General features: G+C 34.4%; 1 protein-coding gene across 1 annotated transcript in view; it reads right to left on the reverse strand.

Moving 5' to 3' along the window:
* Positions 1-1,387: 1,387 nt before the first annotated feature.
* The window catches only part of LOC145284053 (uncharacterized), a 46,286-nt gene continuing 24,736 nt past the window's right edge, over positions 1,388-22,937 (reverse strand). The window contains exons 2-4 of the mRNA XM_080133131.1: positions 11,199-11,425; positions 6,013-6,108; positions 1,388-2,041 (exon numbers count right to left, since the gene is read on the reverse strand). Coding sequence (XP_079989257.1) covers positions 1,700-2,041; positions 6,013-6,108; positions 11,199-11,425 — 665 coding nt within the window. The 3' untranslated portion in view covers positions 1,388-1,699. The remainder of the gene's footprint in view (positions 2,042-6,012; positions 6,109-11,198; positions 11,426-22,937) is intronic.

Consider the following 22,937-nt stretch of genomic DNA (forward strand, 5'->3'; position numbering starts at 1 on the left):
TACATACATGCACACACATATACATACATACGCACATATTCACACACATATACAAATACATACACACATATACATACATACACACATACATATACGTGCACATCTATGTACATATACATACATACACATACATTTACCTACATATATATATATACATATGTATGCATTTATACACTTACATATACATGCATATATACAGATACACACGCAAACATATATACATACAAACACACGTAAACATATATACAGACATACATATATATACATATGCACATAGATATTCATACTTATACATACACATGTACATATATAAACATATATACACATATACATACATGCACACATATACACATACATAGATACATATAATGATGGCAGATCATTTATTACATGTTTCCAACATTTCAGCTCTACACGCGTCACAACTTTTCCATCGTCACATGACTATTTTTATAGACAAATGCTTGAGGGAGTATCTATGCAAAGATGATGTTACAGAGTTTTAGCTTCATACGACAGCTAAGTCTCTCTCTCTCTCTACCTCCCTTTCTCTCTCTCTCTCTCTCTCTCTTGATTCAAAATGTTGAGATCCAGCAACAAGCAAGAGGAAGATAGCCAGCAACAAGCCAAACTGCAGACCAGCATAATGCGGGTATTAGTCTGCCGCTTTATGGTTTAAGTCAGAGATTTGCTTCTCCCAGTGGCGTTGCCTTCAGCATAATGCGGGTATTAGTCTGCCGCTTTATGGTTTAAGTCAGAGATTTGCTTCTCCCAATGGCGTTGCCTTCACTCTATATACACATGGAAATAAACACAGATACGTACACGTGCATGCATACATACGTAAGTACGCATACATGCCAACATGCGCATACACACATACACGCATAAATATACACATGTACATACATATGCATATACACACGTACACATACACGTACATGTAGAATATACATGAAGAAGCGTCCATGACGACGATGATGATGGATAGTACGAATAAGTGAATTTAACATGATTACGTAAAACAATCCAATAACTCCCAGCAGGTAGAAGAGACAGTCATTTGCTTTGCCGCTTGTGCAACTTTTAAATTCAAATGCGTCCACAACGGCACAGATCCTCAGCGTTCATAACGACGATGATGATGGTTGGTACGAATAAGTAAATTAAATATGAATAAAAATAGAAAAACAATCCAAATATACACAGCACGTAAAAGAGACAGACGTTCGCTTCGCCACTTGTACAATTTATATATATATATATATATATATATATATATATATATATATATATATATATATATATATATATATATACATACATGAAACTCACACAAGAAGTAATATCGGAATTTAAATATTTCATATTTGCATTACATGCTCGTTATTGACATTTGAATAATATTCTCCAAATAATACTTCTTTTTGATATTATTTAAGTTTATGCCTTAAATTAGAGTAATTATGTAGTTTCAAAATCATATAAACGATTTTGATCAAATTTTTAATAATTATTTTAAGTAATATTATATCTTGATTTTAATCTTCCTGAATATAAATCTATACAACTTCGTGCACACACACACACATATATATATATATATATATATATATATATATATATATACATGTTTTATTTGCTTTACATCTCACCATAATAATTTTGTTTTTTACGTTGAGTTACTTGTTTATTTGTTTCAAAATCCTATCTCATTTTCATATCGAGATAAGTGGAAATCTAAAAGTTCCACGTATTTTAAAACGACAATTAAAGTATTTTCAAAACGCATGAATGTCGATCTACTGCGTTGAATAGTCCTTGGTATAATGGATCTATCCGCAACTGGGAACTCCTGTGGCTGATTCTTAATTTCAAATGCGAGCTGAATCTCACACATCTGCGACAAGTTACTGAACAATAGCTGTTTTACGTCAAATTTCAGGTCCATGTCCATAACTTGGTGATAAATATAATCCAGAAACACAGCTACCCTTGATAACTGGCTATAATGATCGATCAACATTTTCATGATGTCAGCCTGAAAAACAAAGACAGAATATTAATACCAAAGTGTTTTACTTCTTTTAATAATTAACACATAAATGCGTGGGATTTTCCAAAGGCTATCTATAAATTTTATGCATGTGAAAACAAATGGAAAATCAGAATAACCACAAATGAAATGAGATTGAAAATTAATTCATGGAGTTACTCATATAATTATTAGTTAGTAATCAGAAGATTTTATCAGAAATGTGCGAAGATGTTTCTTTACTTCATAGTAAAGCAATGTCTACAGATTTTCTTTACTTTCTCTTTAGAAGAGTAATTACATTCTGATACACAAAAATTCTCTGAGCAGCCCTGTTAGCATTCCATGTTAAGGGCACCTTAGACGATTAGCAATAAACTTATTCCTCGTTAGAGAAAAAGTGAAACCCGTAAAGGTCGAGATCTTAGAACTGAACAAAAGTGTACGACATCAGTCAGATTGAAACAAAGACATTGTCGAACTGATTGTTATGACGTGTCCGCGTCTGGTTAGAATAACACGAGTAACACTCACATATATAAACTCACATATAAAACTGGGAGATAGAAACAGAGGGTTCAGGTTACTTGAAAAGTGTGCGAAATGGTATACGTGAAATAAAAGAAATAGAAGAAGAAAAAAATTATGTGAGATTTTTTATTTTATTTTGGACATGCATTGTCGTAGCTGGGAGGAATAAAGGAGATTGCTTTAATTGACTGACTGCTAAGTCCTGCTTGTTCACCGTAGATGTCGCGTGGTGTCGGAGGATGTTTTATTCTGATAACTAGAGCTATGACAACAGCATATTCTTTCCATTGTTTTTACTCTCGAGTATATATCCGACACAGACACAATCAATCAACCGAGAACCTCATCACTGTACATAAAAAAACATATGATATCAATGGATACCTGAGAATCAAACCAAGGAAAAGAATATGCTGTAGTCATAGCATTACTGATAACGTTTCCCTTTGGCCGATTGCCTTTGAAATTGCGTTTCTTCTCCCTGTTTCCCCGAAAGTACTTACATGAGAAAATTTTAATTTAGTTGTTGCCAAACTTTTTACTAACGTTGCCTCTTAATGATAATTCTCTCAAATTTACGCCTGAAAGGCAATATGCCTTTTTGGCTGAATAAATATAAATTAAGTGCAATAGAGGGACTATTGCGGAAATTCATCCCTTTTAGCACTAACACATGTGTTCGAAATATTTTAAAGGAGTCAAGATTTACTTTGAGTTATATAATGTCCTTACAATCCTTCATATATTATGTTGCAAAGATTTATGCTCAAATGCAAATGCATGGAAATTTGAATATATTAAATTTGGAAGGCATATAATGAGTGAAGAAACTAATAAATAGATTATTTCTTACAGGAATAAATTGGCAATTTAGTTTTAACTACATTATTAGAACGAAGAGTAAAACATTCTATCAATGAAAGTGTTCAAGTAATCAATGTTATTCCTTACTACAATGAGTATGTTTTAATACATATCCTTCATATGTAAGATCATTATCAATGTAATTTCAAAATATTGATGTATTATATAATTTATAGTTGTTTCTCTGAGTAAACTATCTTTCGGGCGTGGTAATTTTGATTCGACCGTAAGTTTTTCTCCAAAATGGAAAACCCTTTTGAATTAGCATACATATCTTTAAATATATTATTTTCGTGGGTAGAAGTTCGCCCCCGGAATAGTGGCCTTCAGTCAATTGCTTGACTTGCTGATTATTCATAGTCGTGTTCATTGTGTACGAGAAAAAATAGTTAGGAAATAATCAACGGGCAATCTAGTGTTTAGTGAAAACAAAACAGAAAAAGATTAAAATGATTTAAATTTTATTATTTTGTTTAGATGGTAGTTTACCAATTCAAACTCGTATTTCTCTTTATTGCATGCATATATATATATATAAATGATGATGATGATGATTGTTGCATCTTTCCAGATGATCACCGTCATTTTGAGTCTGCAGTACCCCTGCAGTTTTGCACATCTTGAAGCAGATGTGACATACAAATTGAGCAATTTCAACTGAGTTGACTTCGTCAGGAGGCCGAAGTGTATTCCTATAAACAATCATACGTCTTCTCAAACTAGCGGTATACTATATATATAATGACGATTGCTACATCTTTCTGTCACGAATTCTCCCCATCTCGTCGTCCATGCCATCTCAGATGATTCTGCTCTCCCGTCGCGGATTTGCATATTTTTACTGAGATGTGACATACAAATTGAGTACATTCTACCGAGTTGATTTCCTCTAGAGGTTGAAGGATATTTCTATGAAAAAGCATATGTCTGCTCAAACCAGCAGTGTATGTATATATATAAATATATATATATATATGTATATACTTACACACACACACACATATATATATATATATATATATATATATATATACTCGAAGTGTAACCCGATATTGCTATGATTAGATGCACCACACTTCTAATACATTTATTGTCAGTGTAACTGCACATTCGTCAATTAAATCGATCGACTACTTGCTTTAGTAAGGAATCCACAGTAAACACCGGGAATGAACACACACACGGTCAAGTGCTTTATATATATATATATATATATATATATATATATATATATATATATATATATATATATATGTACTCAAACACGTCTGATTGAACACGATAGTTATTTTTTTCGATTTTTCTGGATATCTTTTCCATTCGCTAAACGGTTTTTTTTTTAATTTCAGCTGGCATGTTGTATAAAAATGCGGCCAAAATTTGGTTTTCAACCATATTCTACTCAAACACTTTCTATCAGTACATTCGATTATCACCAGGAGCGATTGTTGTTGTTAGCATTTTCTTTTTCTTTCTGTTTAAGGCTTTGTGTATTTATATTTTTTCTTTGGTTATAAAGGTGGGTGCAGGAGGGTTAGGGATGAATTATTTTATCTTTTAATTTCGATTTTCCTATTTTATAGTTTATTCATTTAGTTTCTTATTAGTTATTAAATACTATATATATATATATTTGTCCCGGGGGTAACTGAGGTCCGGTTAAAAAGGGGGTGTAATTGTTTTATAAGTATGTCTTCTAATAATCTTAGTCGTCGTGTGCAGTTGTAAGGTATCGAATTTTAGTATTGTTAGTTAAGATATTTCTAATGTCGGACGACTCTAGGTTTTTATCATGGAATGTTAGGTGTTGTTTTATGGCGCTATTGTATGGTTAGTCATCGGGAGAGTGTTGTTGTGGTGTGGCGTATGTATGATGTGTATGAGTTTTTAGAGCGGGTTCGGAGACATTCTTCGAAAGGGACAAATAAATTCATACACTCTATTAGTTCGGTTTAGTTTGGTGATAGTATTGTTATTGTTTTTAATTATTAAATTGGAGGTCTTAAATTTGGTATAATATATTATTAGTTTGATCTTTTTGTTCTAGCGTGTTCAATCAGACGTGCTGGAACAATGACTTGCTGCCAATATATATATATATATATATATATATATATATATATATATATTGCTTAAAAAAAATAACCGGCAAAATCCTAGGGGCCCCTTTAACCAACAAACTCATCGGAAGTTGATCGTTGGTCTACGCAAAAAATAACTAAAAATAGCACGTAAGAGCAGAGACTTAATGGGGTGTGTCTGTAAATTTTATCGAGGTAGAACAAAGAGACGGGTCAGAATACAAATAAAATAAAATATTTACAATTATGTTAAATATATGTACACGTTGAAACAAACGGAGAGTTAAAATACATACCCAACTAAGTCTAATGAGGTGACAAATTTATTATGTTTACAGAGAGAGAACTTACGTGATGAGTTTGTTAGTGAAAAGAAGCACTAGGGGTTTGCTAGCTATTTGCTTTAAAGCAATTTATAAGTTTTGTACCGTTAGCAGCTGTGTGTGTGTGTGTGTGTGTGTGTGTGTTTGTGTGTGTGTGTGTGTGCTAAACCTTTCTTACCTTTTCAGGTATTTCCAGCTCAGCAGACTTCGGAAATCCCTCGAGATTCTTATTCCGTAAGAAGTTAATGATTTCGGGATCATTAAAGTGTGTTCTCTGAAACAGATAAATATATATATAATTATACACATTATGTTTAAAAATCAATAGTACAACTCAGAAATTATTATCCTTACGGTATCCATACTAAGATACACACACGGGAATACATGTGTGCGTTTATGTCTGTTGGTTTTCGACTTATGCGCCATAGTAAAAAATGCAGATCAACAATCATTATTGTAAACATTGGACACACAAAATTAATTTCTACATATTGAATATATAAAATCTATGTGAGAAGAGCACAGATAAGATAGGTCTGAGCCATGTGTTAGCACATATACCAACAATCCCGTTGACAATAAGTTAGATATGAAATCCATAATGCACAGATGAAAGGTCTTAGTGTTATGATCAACAGAAGTTTGTTTATAAATTCAACATCTTGTGAATTATGATCCGTCTTATTTCACATAACGTCATACAACAGACTAATTACAGTACATAATTATGTTAAGCATAAACCATTGATCGTAAAAGGATACAATATACGACGGACTAATTAGATTAGTAATGACATGCAAAAAGCACCACATTCATAATCAAATCCTGCCCTATACGTCATTGTTGGTTGGTTGTTTTTGCGTTACGGCATATCAACCCTTTTCGGGTTATTCAATGCAGATTCCAGTTATTTTGAAGAAACTTTTTTTAATAGAATATTTTTCTTTCAACTCGGTTTATATTTAATCCATAGTTGGGACCTCAACAGGTACTACCACTCCGGCTCAGGGTGGACTTGGGAGCAATAGCAACTAAAGGGTGGCTCAACACACCTCAAAGCTAGCAAGCTGGGGCCTCACCATCGGATAAAGTTTAAGGTCATATCCAGGACCCCTGCCCTATACACATATAAGATAGTTATGTGATATTAGAATTAAACAATAGATTTCATAAAACACAACAATGATTTGATTACAACATCTTTAAACACATTTAACCAAATGAGTGAAGACCTATTTCGAAATATAAATATAACGTATTGAAAGATAATAATCACTGATTAATTATGGATAAACGTCATAAAATGAACGTAGTTATATGTATTAATATCAACCTCAAATGCTTAAAATGCCATAAAAATTCATAATTATCAACTGTGTTTCATCGAATATGCTAGAACGAACCAATCAAAAATATTAATTAAGTTTTAATGGTATTATTTTTATTAGTATGCAATTTTTTTGTCGCTATTTCATGGACTATATATTTATGCATATATATATATATATAATATATATATATATATAATATATATATATATATATATATATATATATATTGTTACAAAATAAAGTTTTAAAATAAAAGTGGCGTCATAAAGAATCATGTGATAATATTACATGGTAGGGAGAGGAGAATATTAAAAACGATGTTTTCTGATGTCTATAAGTTCAGTGACCATTCTACTAAAATATTAAAGCTTTCAGAACAATATTAATGAGAAAAATGTTACTAAAAACTGGAAAAACTAGAACACGAGGCACTTTTTAGACAAAGCATCTTCAAGCGTGTAATGTTCAACGTTTAAAATAAATAAACGTGTACTTACATGAAGTTACCTGCAGTACATCACAAAAACGGCAAAATTATCAAGCGGGGAAGAGTAAAAACAAACATCATATAAATATCGTCCATATTCTAATAAAACGATGGAGAAATCGCCTTCTTAAAACGTATATAATTTTAAAATATATACAGTTTTGTTAGCACTTTTTAACTTATAAGACATGATTATTTTACCTGCAAGTCAAAGCTCTTGCTTGGTACAATTACGGCCTCCGCAACATAACACAGAACACGCTAGAACTTCCATACTTACAAAACAGTTTAAGCGCTGCCTTAAGGAGAAGTGCTTTGCGACTCCCTGGAAGACCTCATCAGTTTGACCTGTATTTAAGAATTCAGGTGATAAGTCATCTCCCTCTCAGTACAGACCAATAAGTCTCCTGTGTGTTATGAGTAAGTTGCTGGAATCCATATTAAATAGTGAAATAGTCAACCACCTCAGCAGAAACAATCTTCTTAGTGACACACAATATGGTTTCCGCTCTGCAAGATCTACCGCAGATATGCTAACGGTTATATCTCACAGGATTAGCGAATCTCTTGACAAAGGCTTCCTTTCTAGGGAAATTACTATTGACATATCAAAGGCCTTCGACAAGGTATGGCATAAGGGCCTACTTCACAAGATTTCCAGCTACGGTATGACTGGAAATGTTTTCTCAATCATTAAATCATTTCTCTCCGATAGGCTCATAAGAGTAGTGGTAGATGGACAAAAATCAGAGTCCTGCAGTATTAATGCTGGAGTCCCTCAAGGGTCAATCCTGGGCCCAACTCTCTTCCTGATCTACATCAATGACCTCCCTAAACACATACTTAAATCATTCGTTGACATCTATGCTGATGACACGACCATCTACGGCAACACATCAAAGGCTGCAAATGACAAAGTTCTCTCTGATTCTTTCTCCTCTGATCTCGAGCGCGTGGTTCAGTGGGGGAAGACGTGGCTGGTTACTTTCAATGCATCTAACACCAAACTCCTATCTTTACATCATTAACGCTCTGATCCCTATCCGGCATCAATTAAAATGGATGGCTCTCGTCTCGGAGAAGCCCCGTGTTTTGACAAGCTTCTGGGTTTGACCTTTACTCCTGATCTAAAATGGAACACGTACATCAAGTCTGTTGCCAAGGTCGCTGGAAAGACGGTGGGATCCTTCTACCGCTCCAGAAGATATCTCACTACTGATGAAATTCTCTATCTATATAAAAGCCAAGCACGCCCAAGGATGGAATACTGCTGCCATATCTGGGCTAAAAAAAAGCCTATCCTGCCTTGACAGAGTACAAAATCGACTTCATGGCTTAGTGGGGGATGCCCTTTTCTCTGCAACCTATCTCCCACAGAAGAGACGTTGCGAGCCTATCCTTGTTTTATCGTTATTTCCATGGCAGGTGCTCGACTGAACTCCAATCTCTGGCCCCCCTCGCCAATCTTTCACGAAAAACACCCGTCTAGCTGAATCCAGTGAAAAATTTCCCCCACTCTTTATCTGTGCCTAAATCAAAACGTGGATTCCATGAACAAAGCTTCTTTCTTAGAACTGCACGCCTGTTGAACTCTGTTCCATCTGCCTGCTTCCCACCTGACTACAACCTGGATGTCTTCAAGTCCAACGTAAGCAAATTCCTAATGAAACACTTAATCAAATCTCTACACTAACGTACTGTACTTGCAATAACCCTTATCCCTGAGTGCTTCCGGGCCTTGATAAGTGGTAACCACCGTGTAAAAAAAAGAAAGACACTGAGGTTGTATTTGAAACGGGCCTTGCGTATATGGCAAAAGCAACTACCAGCCTACACCTCGCCACGCTATTCTCATAGAGTTGCTGATCACTTAATGACTCAGCAAGAGCCGGAATACGCTATGTGAACGCCCGGATGTGTTCTTTAAACTCCTGGATACGCCCGTTTATACATTTCATTTCAATACCCGTAGCTTGCAAAAACCTGTAGGGATATGCCGCATCACTATGGTTTGAAGAGTACAACGAACATAGCCAGTCTCACGCAAATATTTCAGTTTATATATCACCACACATTTAGTAGTACATGAAGTACAAATTTCTAAAAGACTGTGAAGATACTGCTGGTGCCAAACATCGCACGGGGCTCTACTACATAACATTAATGAGATAAAAAGGGCATAATTATATCTAAAATATTGTTACTGATAAAAGCATTAAAGGAGATTTACAAATAAGCCCGACACTTGGGGAAACAAAAACAATACTGTTATATAAAGATTCCCAATTAATTTGGTAAATATACTTGAAAATTGTGTCACAGAGGAAATTAATCTTTCTACTATTTGGGAAAATAAATTTCAACTAATATACATGTTCGTAAATGTTGCTTTCATATATATAGTAGTGCTGAAGTTGTTCCCTGGTCTTTCTACGAAAACGACTAAACTTGGTAAAAGAGACATTCTGTTCTACCTTCAAAGTGAACTCTAGTTTTGGGTGGACATTATTTTATTTTAAGAAGATGACAACTAATATATGACGTAACAACGAGAAAGTATAAACCCAAAAGTTGCCTAAAAATCTAAATGAAAAGCAAAAATTTCTGAAAATCAATAAGATATTATCGCCGCCAGGTCAATATGATTATCCATTTCGTTATTAAGCTGAAACTGGCTTACTTAGAATAAGGTTTTCCAGAAAAGCAATGGGTTACAATACGGCCTAACAGCATTTATTTATTCGAGTTGATTTTTATTACTTCTTCGATACAGCTTTCATGTCCTAGTGGAATGTTATTTTGACTATTAAACATAGAAAAACAAAACAGAGAAAAGTTGGGTTTTTTTTTAAATTAATTCTTTCCCTTACCTCACCATGTAATATTTTTTGATTTATTATAAATCCACTTATTCTTTTTCAACTTGAAAATCTAAGTTTAAGAAGCTAATTCAACGTAAATATTTTTAAATAAACAAACGAGGGCGCTATGACGCAGAAAAATTCCATTTATAAACAAACAAATATTTGTTTGCTTTTTTTAATACCAGCGTCTTAAACTTACGTTTCCAATTCTCAATTTAAACAATGCAAAAAAAAAAATATATCTTCAAATCTACTTCACGTGCAACTACACGTATGTCTTCATTTGGACATTTGAAACTTCAGCGTTGACGAAGACCACAAGGATCTCATTTTTGTTAGTGATGTCGTGCTATGAGAGGATGGAAAGAATAATAAAATACACAAACTGTTTCTATTCTGACGACAGCAATATGATGCTGAAAATTGGATTTATATACAAATATGTGTTTTTATTTATTTATTGTAATATCTGCGTTGAATTTACTTTATGAACTTACATTTTCAATTTAGATTTAAACAACGTTTTTTCACGGAGGGAACTGCTCATATATATATATATATATATATATTATGATATATATATATATTATGATATATATATATCATAATATACAAGTATGCACACACAGAGAGTGATATTAGAGAGAGAGAAGGGAGGAAATCACGCTCGATACTTACAATTGTATTCTCGATGTATTTCGCCAGAAAATATGAATCTTTTGTTTTTTCGACCAGGTATACAATATTATTTTGGTCACTTCCTCTCTGACTTCTAGTAGAAGTAATACGATTAGTACATGGTTTAGCCCAAGGAAATGTCTCTCTTGCAAAAGGAATTGCTGTTGTTTGGGATATGAAAAGCAATACTATCGGGCCGTACACCAGGAATGCACCAATAAATATTTCTGAAAAGAATTGAAGATTGTTTTATTGGATTAGTTTTAGATTGATAATTAGTATTATTTTTCATGGTACTATTCTCATCTGAGTTTCACTGTGTTTCGGCCGATACAATCCCAAATCTTGTAATTAACACTCATTTCTAAGTGATAATGTTTTTGGTGATTGTAAATTCAACCCTAAGTACAAGCGATAATATCGAAGAATAATAGAATAATTAACACTTCTACAAGGCTTTTTCTGGCTGAAAGCAAACAATATATCCAGTTGATTAAAAAATATGCAGTTCAAAATCGGATATAGCTTTTCGTGGTAAGCATAAGGATCCGTAATTTTAAAAGAAAATGCACCTGAAAGAGTTCTTGAAAATATACACAGATAATGAGACTATCAGTCAAAAATACTCACATAATAATACAAATAAGCGAAGGTTATTTGCAATTTTTATTAATTTTTAACAATTCATAATTAATTTATTTATTGATAGTTTTCTTTTAAAGAAATGAATAAAAACGTAACTATTTCAAATGATTAACTGCACTTGGGTGACATTGGGAATATTAACTAACCAAATCAGAGTATATCATAATGTGGAATTGTTTTTCGGCTACTAGACTCCAGCTATGTACAAAATTCTTATGAGAAAAAATAACTGAAGAAAGATATAAAGGCACATATTTATATCATTCTTATAGTGGGAAGAGTAGAGCCATCGCTCCTAAAGTAAAGCAATTTGGACAATTAAATACGGCCTTGGTAATCTCGTCAACATTCCCTGTCGCGCCATCTCAGCCAGCTAGCAATAAACTAAGTTTAGCCGAAAAGGGGGTGACAATTTTTGTGAGAGTGCATATCCTAAAACCACCCAGGACCATACCTGAAACCAAATACGGGACCACCGAAATTACTTCTTTTCTACCAGACAAATTGTTGAGATCAGATTCATAACTGGTATGTATACAGACATCGATTGCAAATGGCCGCCGTTGCAACTGATTAATAAAACAAACATAAAACATATATTTCGAATAGATAAGGGTGTATACTCGTCTCCCGACACTGGCTGCAAAAGACTACTATGCGATCCTGAAGAGCGTTCAGATTTTGTTTTAAAGCATATATATATATATAAAGTTATGAAGTTTGCAGTATCCACATAATTCAAATACACATTATACATTACCTAAGTTTTAAAAGTGACGAATATGAAAAGATTACAAAAAAAGTGACGAATATGAAAAGATTACAAAAAAAGTGACAAATATGAAAAGATTACAAAAAAAGTGACAAATATGAAAATATTACAAAAAAAGTGACAAATATGAAAATATTACAAAAAAAGTGACAAATATGAAAATATTACAAAAAAAGTGACAAATATGAAAAGATTACAAAACAAGATATATGATGTGACCACTCAATATGTTTAACGTTAAACATGTTATTATTAATGATCTCTGCTTTGCGTATCTATTGTTATTTGATACCTAATTTCAAATGAATAAATCTTTCCTTTTATTTAGATGCAATTACTGTTAAAATGGCGTCATAGATGTGGAAGATATAACTCATGTTTTCGAATTTGCGTGCCATCTCTCCGCGTTTTGCCAAGTTGCTGCTAACCTTGATGCTGAGGTCTCCGCCTTCATTGTGATTAGCTAAGACACAATGCCAACGTCAATCCGCGCCGTTGGTGCGGTTGTAAAGTACGCTTAGTCAACCAACCTATTAGCATATTTTTAGCATTATTCCATGGGCCCGGGCCCGATGATCAATATTTTAGTCATATGATAACCTAAAATGAGGTACTTTATAGCTCCTTACGAAAATCCCATCATTATAAAAAAAAACGATCGAGCGTAACTGGAACAGACACCAAAAAAGAGATTGTGTACTCCATTTTCATAAGAGTGCACTAACTTTGATTAAAGAGTTCTCAAGTCTCGATTCATTTAATATTCTTTATAATTCCAATACTAACTATTATGTCTCTGTTAATATTCCTGCACAGGCGGCGATATTTTTTAAAAGATGAGGCCGGTGCATTGAAACTTAAAGCATTATAACAATTCTTCAAATATTCGTTATAGGTTCGTGTGAATGATATTTACAGGGTGGAACGATAAATTTGTCGCCCTAAAGGAAAGAACTATGCAGCTTTATTTGAAAACTTTCCTTGAAAAAAATCAATTCAGGTAACTTGATTATGTAGTAGAGCCGACATCTATTCCATGTAACTGCCTTCAGCCTCCAGCACTGCCTCGATACGGGTCCAGTACTGGGAACATGCTATTTCAACAAGCGCTGGCGGGAACTCGGCGAATACAACAGATGGCGGCGATCAGGTTGGCTTTGGTGTTGTGGGAGATCATGTTGGTAATGTTTTCGATGTATGACCAAATAACGTAGTCCAGCAGGTTCAGGTCAGAGGAGGGCAGGGGCAGTGAGAGAAGAATTCAAAGTCGTAGCACTCCTTCTGAAGCCACGCCTGGGTCACTTTGGACTTTTAGGTCGGCTTCGAGGCCTGTGGCACAGTGGGTAGAGACGTTGAATCTCAACGGTTCCTATTGAGCATTATGTGAAGATAGCGATTTCAATCCTACCTAAAGCCGGACAGACGCTTTGTTGGCCAAAACGTGGTGAGGTAACAACAACTATGGAAGGCAGTAATTGTTGAGGATGCAGTTAGAAGATTCGGGGTTCCTATCCCGTCGTGATAACCACCTGATGAAAGCCGAAATGAATAGTTGGTCGAAACATCGTGAAATAACAACAGATTAGGATATAAGTCGTCAATAAATAAATGAATAAATATTTAATCTATATATCTATAAAAGTTAAACTGTATGTCTGTCTGTGTCTGTGTGTCTCTGTACATTTCCCTACCAAATAACTCTATCAATTTTCTGTCTAGAGACTCGAGATTTGACATAAGGAGTATTGAGATTTGGGAAAGTTTTTTTAATAGGTTTTCGGACAAAAATTTGTTCAACGATTTGACCTTTGAAAACTCTACCAAACTTCTCCGCGGATTGTGAGTCTAAACACTTGACATTTTAAATGTAGGTTACTTGGACATGGATCAAATTTATCATTTAGTTTGAGCCCCAAAAACCAAATGTTAAGGGGTCAAAATTAGGGTCAAAGTTTTTAAAAAGTACCACTGCGGTCTCTACTAAATTACTCAGACAAATTTTGGTCTAACTATTTGAAATCTTACATAAAATGTATTTACATGTAGGACAAGTTATGAACAGTACATAGGGCCCGATCAAAGCCGGTCTGGACTGTTAGCTTTATACACTTTTAGGTAATGGACTAAGATGTATGTGGAAATGCTTGAGGAAAATTCGGACGCTGATGATGGTGAAGTTTTACCAATTGATATTTTGCATCAATTCATTGATATTCTATAAATTTCAGTTTAATTTGGTGTAATTTTAATATGTTTTAGTACGAAATGAAGGAGATACGAGTGCCCATTAAATATTAAATTATTTCAGATTTGCATTAACTTCGATCCACAGATAATAAGTCTTCTAAAATTTCAATATTAGGTTTAGATACCTTAATGTTCAGTTTACAACTTTAGACATTCATTTTCGAACCAGAATAATTTGGATCAAAGATGGAATGAGGATACTAGATAGAAATTTAGTACAAAAATGCCATGATTTTTATTTTCGTAAAGAGACAAAAACCTTGTGCAAATCTGTTTTGCTCCAAGAATTAACTCTACCATCCCAGTACGCACCTCGTTTAGCATTTTATATATACTTGACTGAATACATTTGCAAATATCCAAAGTGTCGTATTATTGCCTGTTATTAAACTGCAAGAGCATAGCTTCATGACGTAGTTTACGCTTAACTTCCGTTATTATTTTGGTAAACAGTAAATAGATGTCGACATTTCAGGTTCAGATCTAAAATTCGTAACCCCATATTAATCATTTGTTAAAAACCGAAATACCTGTTAGCCAGTGCAGTCGTCCATAACATGTAAGATTATGTTTTTCTAGGAGTAGCAATTTACCTTAAATAAGTAACGTTTTTCATTTCCAACGTTATCACTAATTGTTGTGTCGTGGAACAACAGTGAAAATAAGAACAATCAAGTCGAGATTCGGTTAAGGAACAAGTGTATTAACAAAATGTACAAAGATAAGAAAGCGTGTATATCTGCTAGGCACTCGGCTAGCAGTTGAAGTGCAATCGCATCTCTCTCACCGGTGTTAGAATTACTAGCAATATTTATAGTGCTAATCGGTGTAAATTCCTCTGTTCAAGGAAGGCCGGTATAACAGCCACCCCCCTTTGAAAGTATCCCGTCTGGGATTAATAAGGTTTTGTTTTGGGTTCACCCTAATCAATTCTGTTGATTTTCGTTTTCTGTTTGATCTTCTGTTCTCCGGAACTGTCTCTGGTATAGGCACCTGAAAAGTATCAAACACTGTGTCCATGATGTCCTCCTCGGGCGATCTGGTCACCTCACTGTTTGAGTATCTTTTCCGAATTTGTTTAGTGTGACGTTTGTGCACGAAGTCTGGTCCCTTAATCATGTAGAACATGTTGCCTATTTGTTTCTCAACAATGCCGGCCTCCCAGAAAGTCTTATTATTTTTGTGAATCTTGTAGAAGACTCTTTCGCCAACTTTATACCGTTTTTTGTAATCGGTTTTTTGAGGTTTGGCCTATCCTGGTTTTGTAACAACTTGTGAAAAATCGATCTAATATTGCGTCCGAACATAACCTCAGCAGTTGTCTTCGACATTTCGAAGTTTGCATTCGAAGTGACTCTGTAGACTTGTAAAACTGTTGGATTGACTTATCCGTCGGCGACCCACTTGCTTTTTTCATAACTCTCTTGAATTTCTCTGTTTGTCTATTACTTCTTGGGTGGTATGGCGGAATTGTTATATGCTCGATTAGATGATCCTCGTAAAAATGTTTAAATTCGGTAGACGTAAATTGCGTTCCATTGTCTGTAACAATGCAGTCTACTACTCCAAACCTAGCGAATAGTTCATACAGGAAGTTGATAGTTACCTCGGATGTGTGATTCTTACATTTTTATACTTCCGACCATTTAAATAGGCTGTTAACAATAATGAGATAGTAGAACCCATCGAGCGGTCCTGCAAAATCAAAATGATTCCTAGACCAAGGTTGGTCCGGTTTTGCTCAGGATCCGAACTGAGTCAGAGGAGCTTTCATAGCTAATGCGCATCCTTTACACTCCCTGATTTTTTCTTCTATATCTTTATCCATGTTTGGCCAATAAGCGAAAGAGCGCATAAGGCTTTACATTCTTGATATACCTGAATGTCCTACATGGAATTCGTTGAGCATTCTTTTCTGAAATGTCGCGGGAATTACGACCCGTTCGCTATATAACAGGACGTTATCGCAAATTGAATAAATTTCTTCGTCCAGTTCGTTATTGTTGATCCTTTCTTTCGTGCGTATAAAAAATTCGTCCACCTCTGCCTTACTCTTAATCTCATCAAGCGTTACTGGAAGTTCTCTTTTTGTGTCACATAACGAATTTTTTACTTCAACTTCTGCTTGAATGGCTGCTATTACCATATCCTCCAATGGTTTTGTCTGCTTAAGTATTAACCTCGATAACCCGTCTGCATGACCAAATTTTTTAGATGGTACATATTCCATTTGAAAATTGTAATTCAGAAGTATGGTACCCCATCTTTGGAATCTATTCCTCGTATGCTGTGGTAGTCCCTTTTTCGATCCGAAAATCATGTATAATGGTTTGTGGTCTGTTTGTAACAGAAATTGCCTACCATGAAGGAAATAATGAAATATCTTTACCGCGAATATAATGCTTAGCGCCTCTTTTACAATTTGTGAGTAGTTCTTTTCGGCTGGCAAGAGTGATCGGGATGAATGTGCTATGGGTTTCACTTTTCCATCATCCATTTTGTGTAAAATGCATGATCCTATGCCATAAGAGCCGACATCGCTAGCAACTGTTATTTCACGCTTGGGATTATAATGTTCCAGAAACAAGTCAGACCTTAAAGTCTTTTTAATTTCCCGAAATGCTTCTTCGCACTCTTGTGTACAGACTCATTTTTGGTCCATCCTTAACAGTTCATTTAAAGGCGACCTTAGTTTATGCATATTTGGCATAATTACATTGTAGTAATTTACCAAACCTAAGAAACTTTGTAAAGACGCAATATTATCTGGAGCAGGTATATTCTTTATTGCACTCGATCAATCTGGATCCGGCCTTCTTCCCTGTTTATCGATGTTTTCCCCGAGTATTTTATTTTCTCCATGAAAAATGTACATTTTTCCTGTTTTAATACTCCTGGATCCTTTTGAATAATAGGTTTACCTGAGCTTTGTGTTGTTCTTTGCTAGCGCTTTTCATTAACACATCGTCCAGGTACCCTACTGCGAAATCCAACCCATTTAACAATGTCCATAATTTGCTGAAAAATCGTAGGGGCGACTTTGACCCCAAAAGGAAGCCTGTTAAACTTGTACAATCTCTTATGCGTATTAATACATAGCAGCTTTGAACACTCCTCATCGACTGGAACTTGTAAGTACGGGTCACTGAGGTCGATTTTAGACAAATATTTCTCTCCACTCAGTTTTGCAAATATCTCTTCAGGGATCGGAAGAAGATAATGATTATTTTGTAATGTCCTATTTAAGCCTGTCGCGAAATCCGTGCAAACCCGAATCTCCTTACTCTTCTTTTTGATGTAAACCGTTGGTGCAGCCCACTCACTGTGATCAATTTTTCCGATGACACCCATGTTTTCGAGTCTTTCTAATTCACCGTCTATCTGTTCTATAGCGGCGTATGGAACATTTCTTTTCTTTCTGGACACTGACTGTTCACTTACTTTTACGTCAAATTTTGCTACCGCTTTTGTACACCTTCCCAAACCGCCTGAAAATACGTCTGGGAAATTATCTTTTTTACTCCGTCTTAAGTTTTTTCATCCACATTCGAATGCTCAACCTTTTGACAACATGATGTTAAAGGCAGATCCCATAGTCTAAACTTTTCGAACAGATCAGTTCCAAAGAGGTTGTTTGATTTTCGCATGACAAAATTCTTGCTTTTTCGGCCCTGTTCTGGAAAAAATATTCGTCAATAATTTTCCTTCGAAGGTAATTCTTTCGCCACTGACGCTTCTCGCCGTTTTATGTGATTTAATCATAGTGGGTTTCCCACGCCTCTTCCATGTATGTACATTAATAATGGAAATGTAAGACCCACTAACCCGCTGTAGCCTTACTTTCTTTTTAAACATTTTGACCTGTATATATTTCCGGATATTTTGTTCCTCAGGTTCAGTTGTCGTAAGTTTAATGGATGTCTTTCCACCAGATTTTTTTCTACAATGCGATGCTTTATGCCGTTACTGGTGGCAGTTGTCACATTGTTTTAATTTGTAGGGACACTCATTGTGCCAATGTTTATTTCAACACCTCCAACATGGTTCAGGTGGATCTTTTCCCTGTTTCTTTCTCTGGTTATTTTTTTTAAGTCGAATTTTTCTTTTGATGGATCTTTTTAATTTGCGACACCCCGCTTTCGTCTATGTCACGACTATCTTGTTTCAACGCAATAAACCGTTTAGTATTTCGCTAAGTTTTGTAGTTTTAAATTCGGTTCGTTTTCGAGTTTATTTAAAACACTACGCCTGATTTCAGCGTCTTTATTTCAGACCAACCCTTTCACAAATATTAAACATTTGATATTATCTTATTATAATTCCTCCAGTTTAAAATCGTCGAAATGCTTGTTCACTATACTTTCATAAGTTGTTTAATCGTCTTCCTTTCTTCTAGTAATACTCACATATTTATATCGCCTATGGAAAAGAGACGCTTTTGCAGAAAACAGTTCTGTAAGTAGCGTAACTGTTTCTGTGAAGCCCAACTCACTGGTCTTTTTTGGGAGAATAAAATCCACGAACTTTTTATGCTCGGTTGTTCTTAATTTCCTTAGCAAAAGCCATAATTTTCTCGCGTCTGACCAGGTACCACAATCTGATATAAAAATATCGTCATATCGTCTATAGTACTGGACGAACGTGACATCGTCTTATGGATTATAATTGAAATTTTCAATACCAGCCCACACAGCTGTTTGAGAAAATGCGTTATGATTATCGTTCGCTTTAGTAACTGTGTCACGTCCAGAATTTTTCTTTGTTCCTCCTGTGTTTTCATCAATATTTCCTCGAAGCGTTGTTGAAGCATTTTTCTTCCAGTGCTTGTTTAAATCTCTCGTTTCTTTCTACTTGTTGTTGAATTTGCTGCTTTTGCAACGCGAGATTTTGCTCTTTTTGGAATTGGAACAATTCCAAAAGTGAATTGTTGAATTTCGCATCCATCATACGAATTCAGTTTACAATTTACGTTTGTATTAAATAAATATTCCTTAGTACACAAAAAATAAGCCAAGTTTTCTTTCCCAATTCTTTTGTTTGAAGAACACCAGTTTAGCAGTCCTTTTGTAACTTCATTTGTTGAACGCTATATTTCTAGCCTTACTAGAAACAATCGAGCGAAATAACATTTGTTTAACATTTTTTTTTATTTGCACGCGTTTTTACGTAGCAGAAATAAAATCCGTCACTTTAGATATCCGACGAATTAGTATGGGATTTTTTTTTACTCTCTTTACCTTTTGCAAAAAATGACTTGGTTCTTTAGCACAAATGACGTACGCGAATAATTATTTTTCACGGTCTGTCTCTTTTTCTCTTGACAAAGTCAAGCGTGTTTTTTTTTTCAAATACTAGATGTTATCGAAATAACGATAAGCTTACACGGTATTTGCTAGTTGGTTTTGGACAATTAACTTTGCAGAAGAAATTTCTTACCGTATGAAACGGGCTTCTGGTGAAGAAAAAATGAACCCTTTTTTCTTTCTAAAACATTTGGTAAGTGTGGTCAGTTATTAAATAATTGACAACATTCGCGTTTTTCGTTGTAGATTTTGGTAGTAAGTTTTTTTTCCCCGTCGCCAAATTACTATTGTAGTAATTAAATCGCTGTTAATCCTTGCGTATCCAAATATCTGTTGAAATGACGAAGATGTTCTGCCGTAAAGATTTTACAAATCTTTGTTTCAATCACTTTGGGTGTATCTCTGCAGTGATTGTCGTTTCGATTTCTTATCGCCAATATGTTGTGTCATGGAACAACAGTGAAAATAAGAACACTAAAGTTGAGGTTCGGTTAAGGAACAAGTGTATTAACAATAATGTACAAAGATAGGAACGCGAGTATATCTGCTGGGCACTCGGCTAGCAGTTGACGCGCAGTCGCATCTCTCTCACCGGTGTTAGAATTACTAGCGTTATTTATAGTGCTAATCGGTGTAAATTCCTCTGTTCAAGGAAGGCCGATATAACACTAATTAATATAGACGTCTCCCTGCGTTAACCCGTTTCAATTGATAGTACTCAGAACCAGGACATTCTATCTGAAATAGATTTTATTTCACTGCGAATGTCATAGAATACCATTATATTGATTCGGTAAATAATGAGGGCTCTTCCACTAACAATATTGAAAAAAATGGTGAAAAATTAATGTACTTCATTGCCATTAAACTTTGTCTTATCCACATTAATGTGGAGACCAATGTCATTTGCGAACTTTTCTAACTTGCATAACAGTGTTTGCGCTTTTCTAACTTGCATAACAGTGTTCGCGAACAAAGAAATATCGACTGCGTTACCTGCATCAGATATGTGTGCTGATTGATGACGTCTGTTTCAGGATTCATTTAGGGTGACGCCTAGCGTGTTGTGTATATCAACAGAGGTGCGAATTACGTAATCAAGGCAAACAATGAAAAGAAAAGGGCCAAGAGTATCACCTTGTAGATGATGGTCGCCATTAAAATGTTCATAGTATCCATTTTTTGTTGTATATTTCTGGCCTCGATATAGAAGGAGAAATCCTTCTAACAATTTTGACCTCTTAACGTTTATTATTTTGGTCTCAAATAAAAATACCAAGTTTTACCCATGTCCATATTACCTACATCTAAAATCTCAAGTCTTTAGACCCAAAATTGGCGGGGTAATTTGGTAGAATCTGCAATGGTCAACTCTTTCAACTGCCAAATTGTCGCTCCAAAACTGATTAAAATGTTTGCCGCATGTCTGAATATCCGTTAAGTATGAATTTCAAAGGTTTAGACCAAGGATTGGCTGAGCAGTTTGCTGGACACCTCAACAGTCAAGTCTTTTGAACTTTGATCCCTTGGCAGCTCAAATTTTTGACCCAAACCGATTAAAAAGCGTGCTTTATCTCTAAATACATTTTATGTAAAAAATTTTAGACTGGAAATTTGCTGAATAATTTGGTAGAGACTGCAGAGGGCAAAATTTTTAAAACTTTGAGCTCAGTTTTGACCCCTTAACATTTATTTTTTGGGCTCAAATCAAATTTAAAAGTTTAATCCATGTCCAAGTAACCTACATTTAAATTTCAAGTGTTTAGACCCAAAATCGGCGGAAGAGTTTAGTAGAGTTTTCAAAAGGTCAAATCGTTGAATAGCTAAATTTCTGTCCGAAAACCGATTAAAAAGATATTGCTAAATCTCAATACTCCTTATGTAAACTCTCAAGTCTCTAGATCGAAAATTGACAGAGTTATTTAGTATGGAAATGTACACAGACACACAATTAAAGACTAACATTTTTACTTATATATATATATGTATATATATATATACATATATATTTATGTATGAATGTATGTATATATATATATATATATATGTGTATGTATGTGTGTGTGCGTGTGTAGTTGTAGAAGTAGTATAAGTAAAACAAATATTATGAAAAATAACATAGAAGTTCTGTTTAATTATGCCGGTTTTTTTTTATTATTTCGATTTTTAGTATTATCTATTTTATGCGGAAATCAAAAACGCATGTGTACCGTAAGTGTTATGAACGTTTTCGACTCCGCGTGGAATCAGTTTTCTCTAGTCACTGATTATTTACCTGTCACATGAAACAGATTCTGCGTGGAATCATCTTGGAGTGACAGTTAAATGAATAGAGTAGAGGAAACTGGCGGAGGAAAGAAGTTCAGGTAACACAAATGGTCAGTATTCGCAGACAAAAAATAAGAAACATCGAAAGAAATAAAAAGACATAATTTAATAGACGCTCTCTGTTATTTGTAATAATGTTTGTGTAAACGAAAACATTTTGCCTGGTATCACACAATCCAAATATATTACAAATACATATATTAATATATATATATATATATATATATATATATATATATATATATATATATATATATATATATATATATATATACAATTTTAGTCATTCAATAAATTTAAAAATTTATGACATAAAAGGGTTAGACATCGAAATCTTATAGGATAAAGAGAATATTTCCAATGTATTCTTTGTCTTACATAGAATAACAACAATCTTTTGATTTGAAATTTAACCATTTCACGTCATAAATTTCTAAATTTATT

Source organism: Euprymna scolopes, chromosome 8 (assembly GCF_053919585.1).
Source record: "Euprymna scolopes isolate OS-2025 chromosome 8, ASM5391958v1, whole genome shotgun sequence".
NCBI lineage: Eukaryota > Metazoa > Mollusca > Cephalopoda > Sepiida > Sepiolidae > Euprymna > Euprymna scolopes.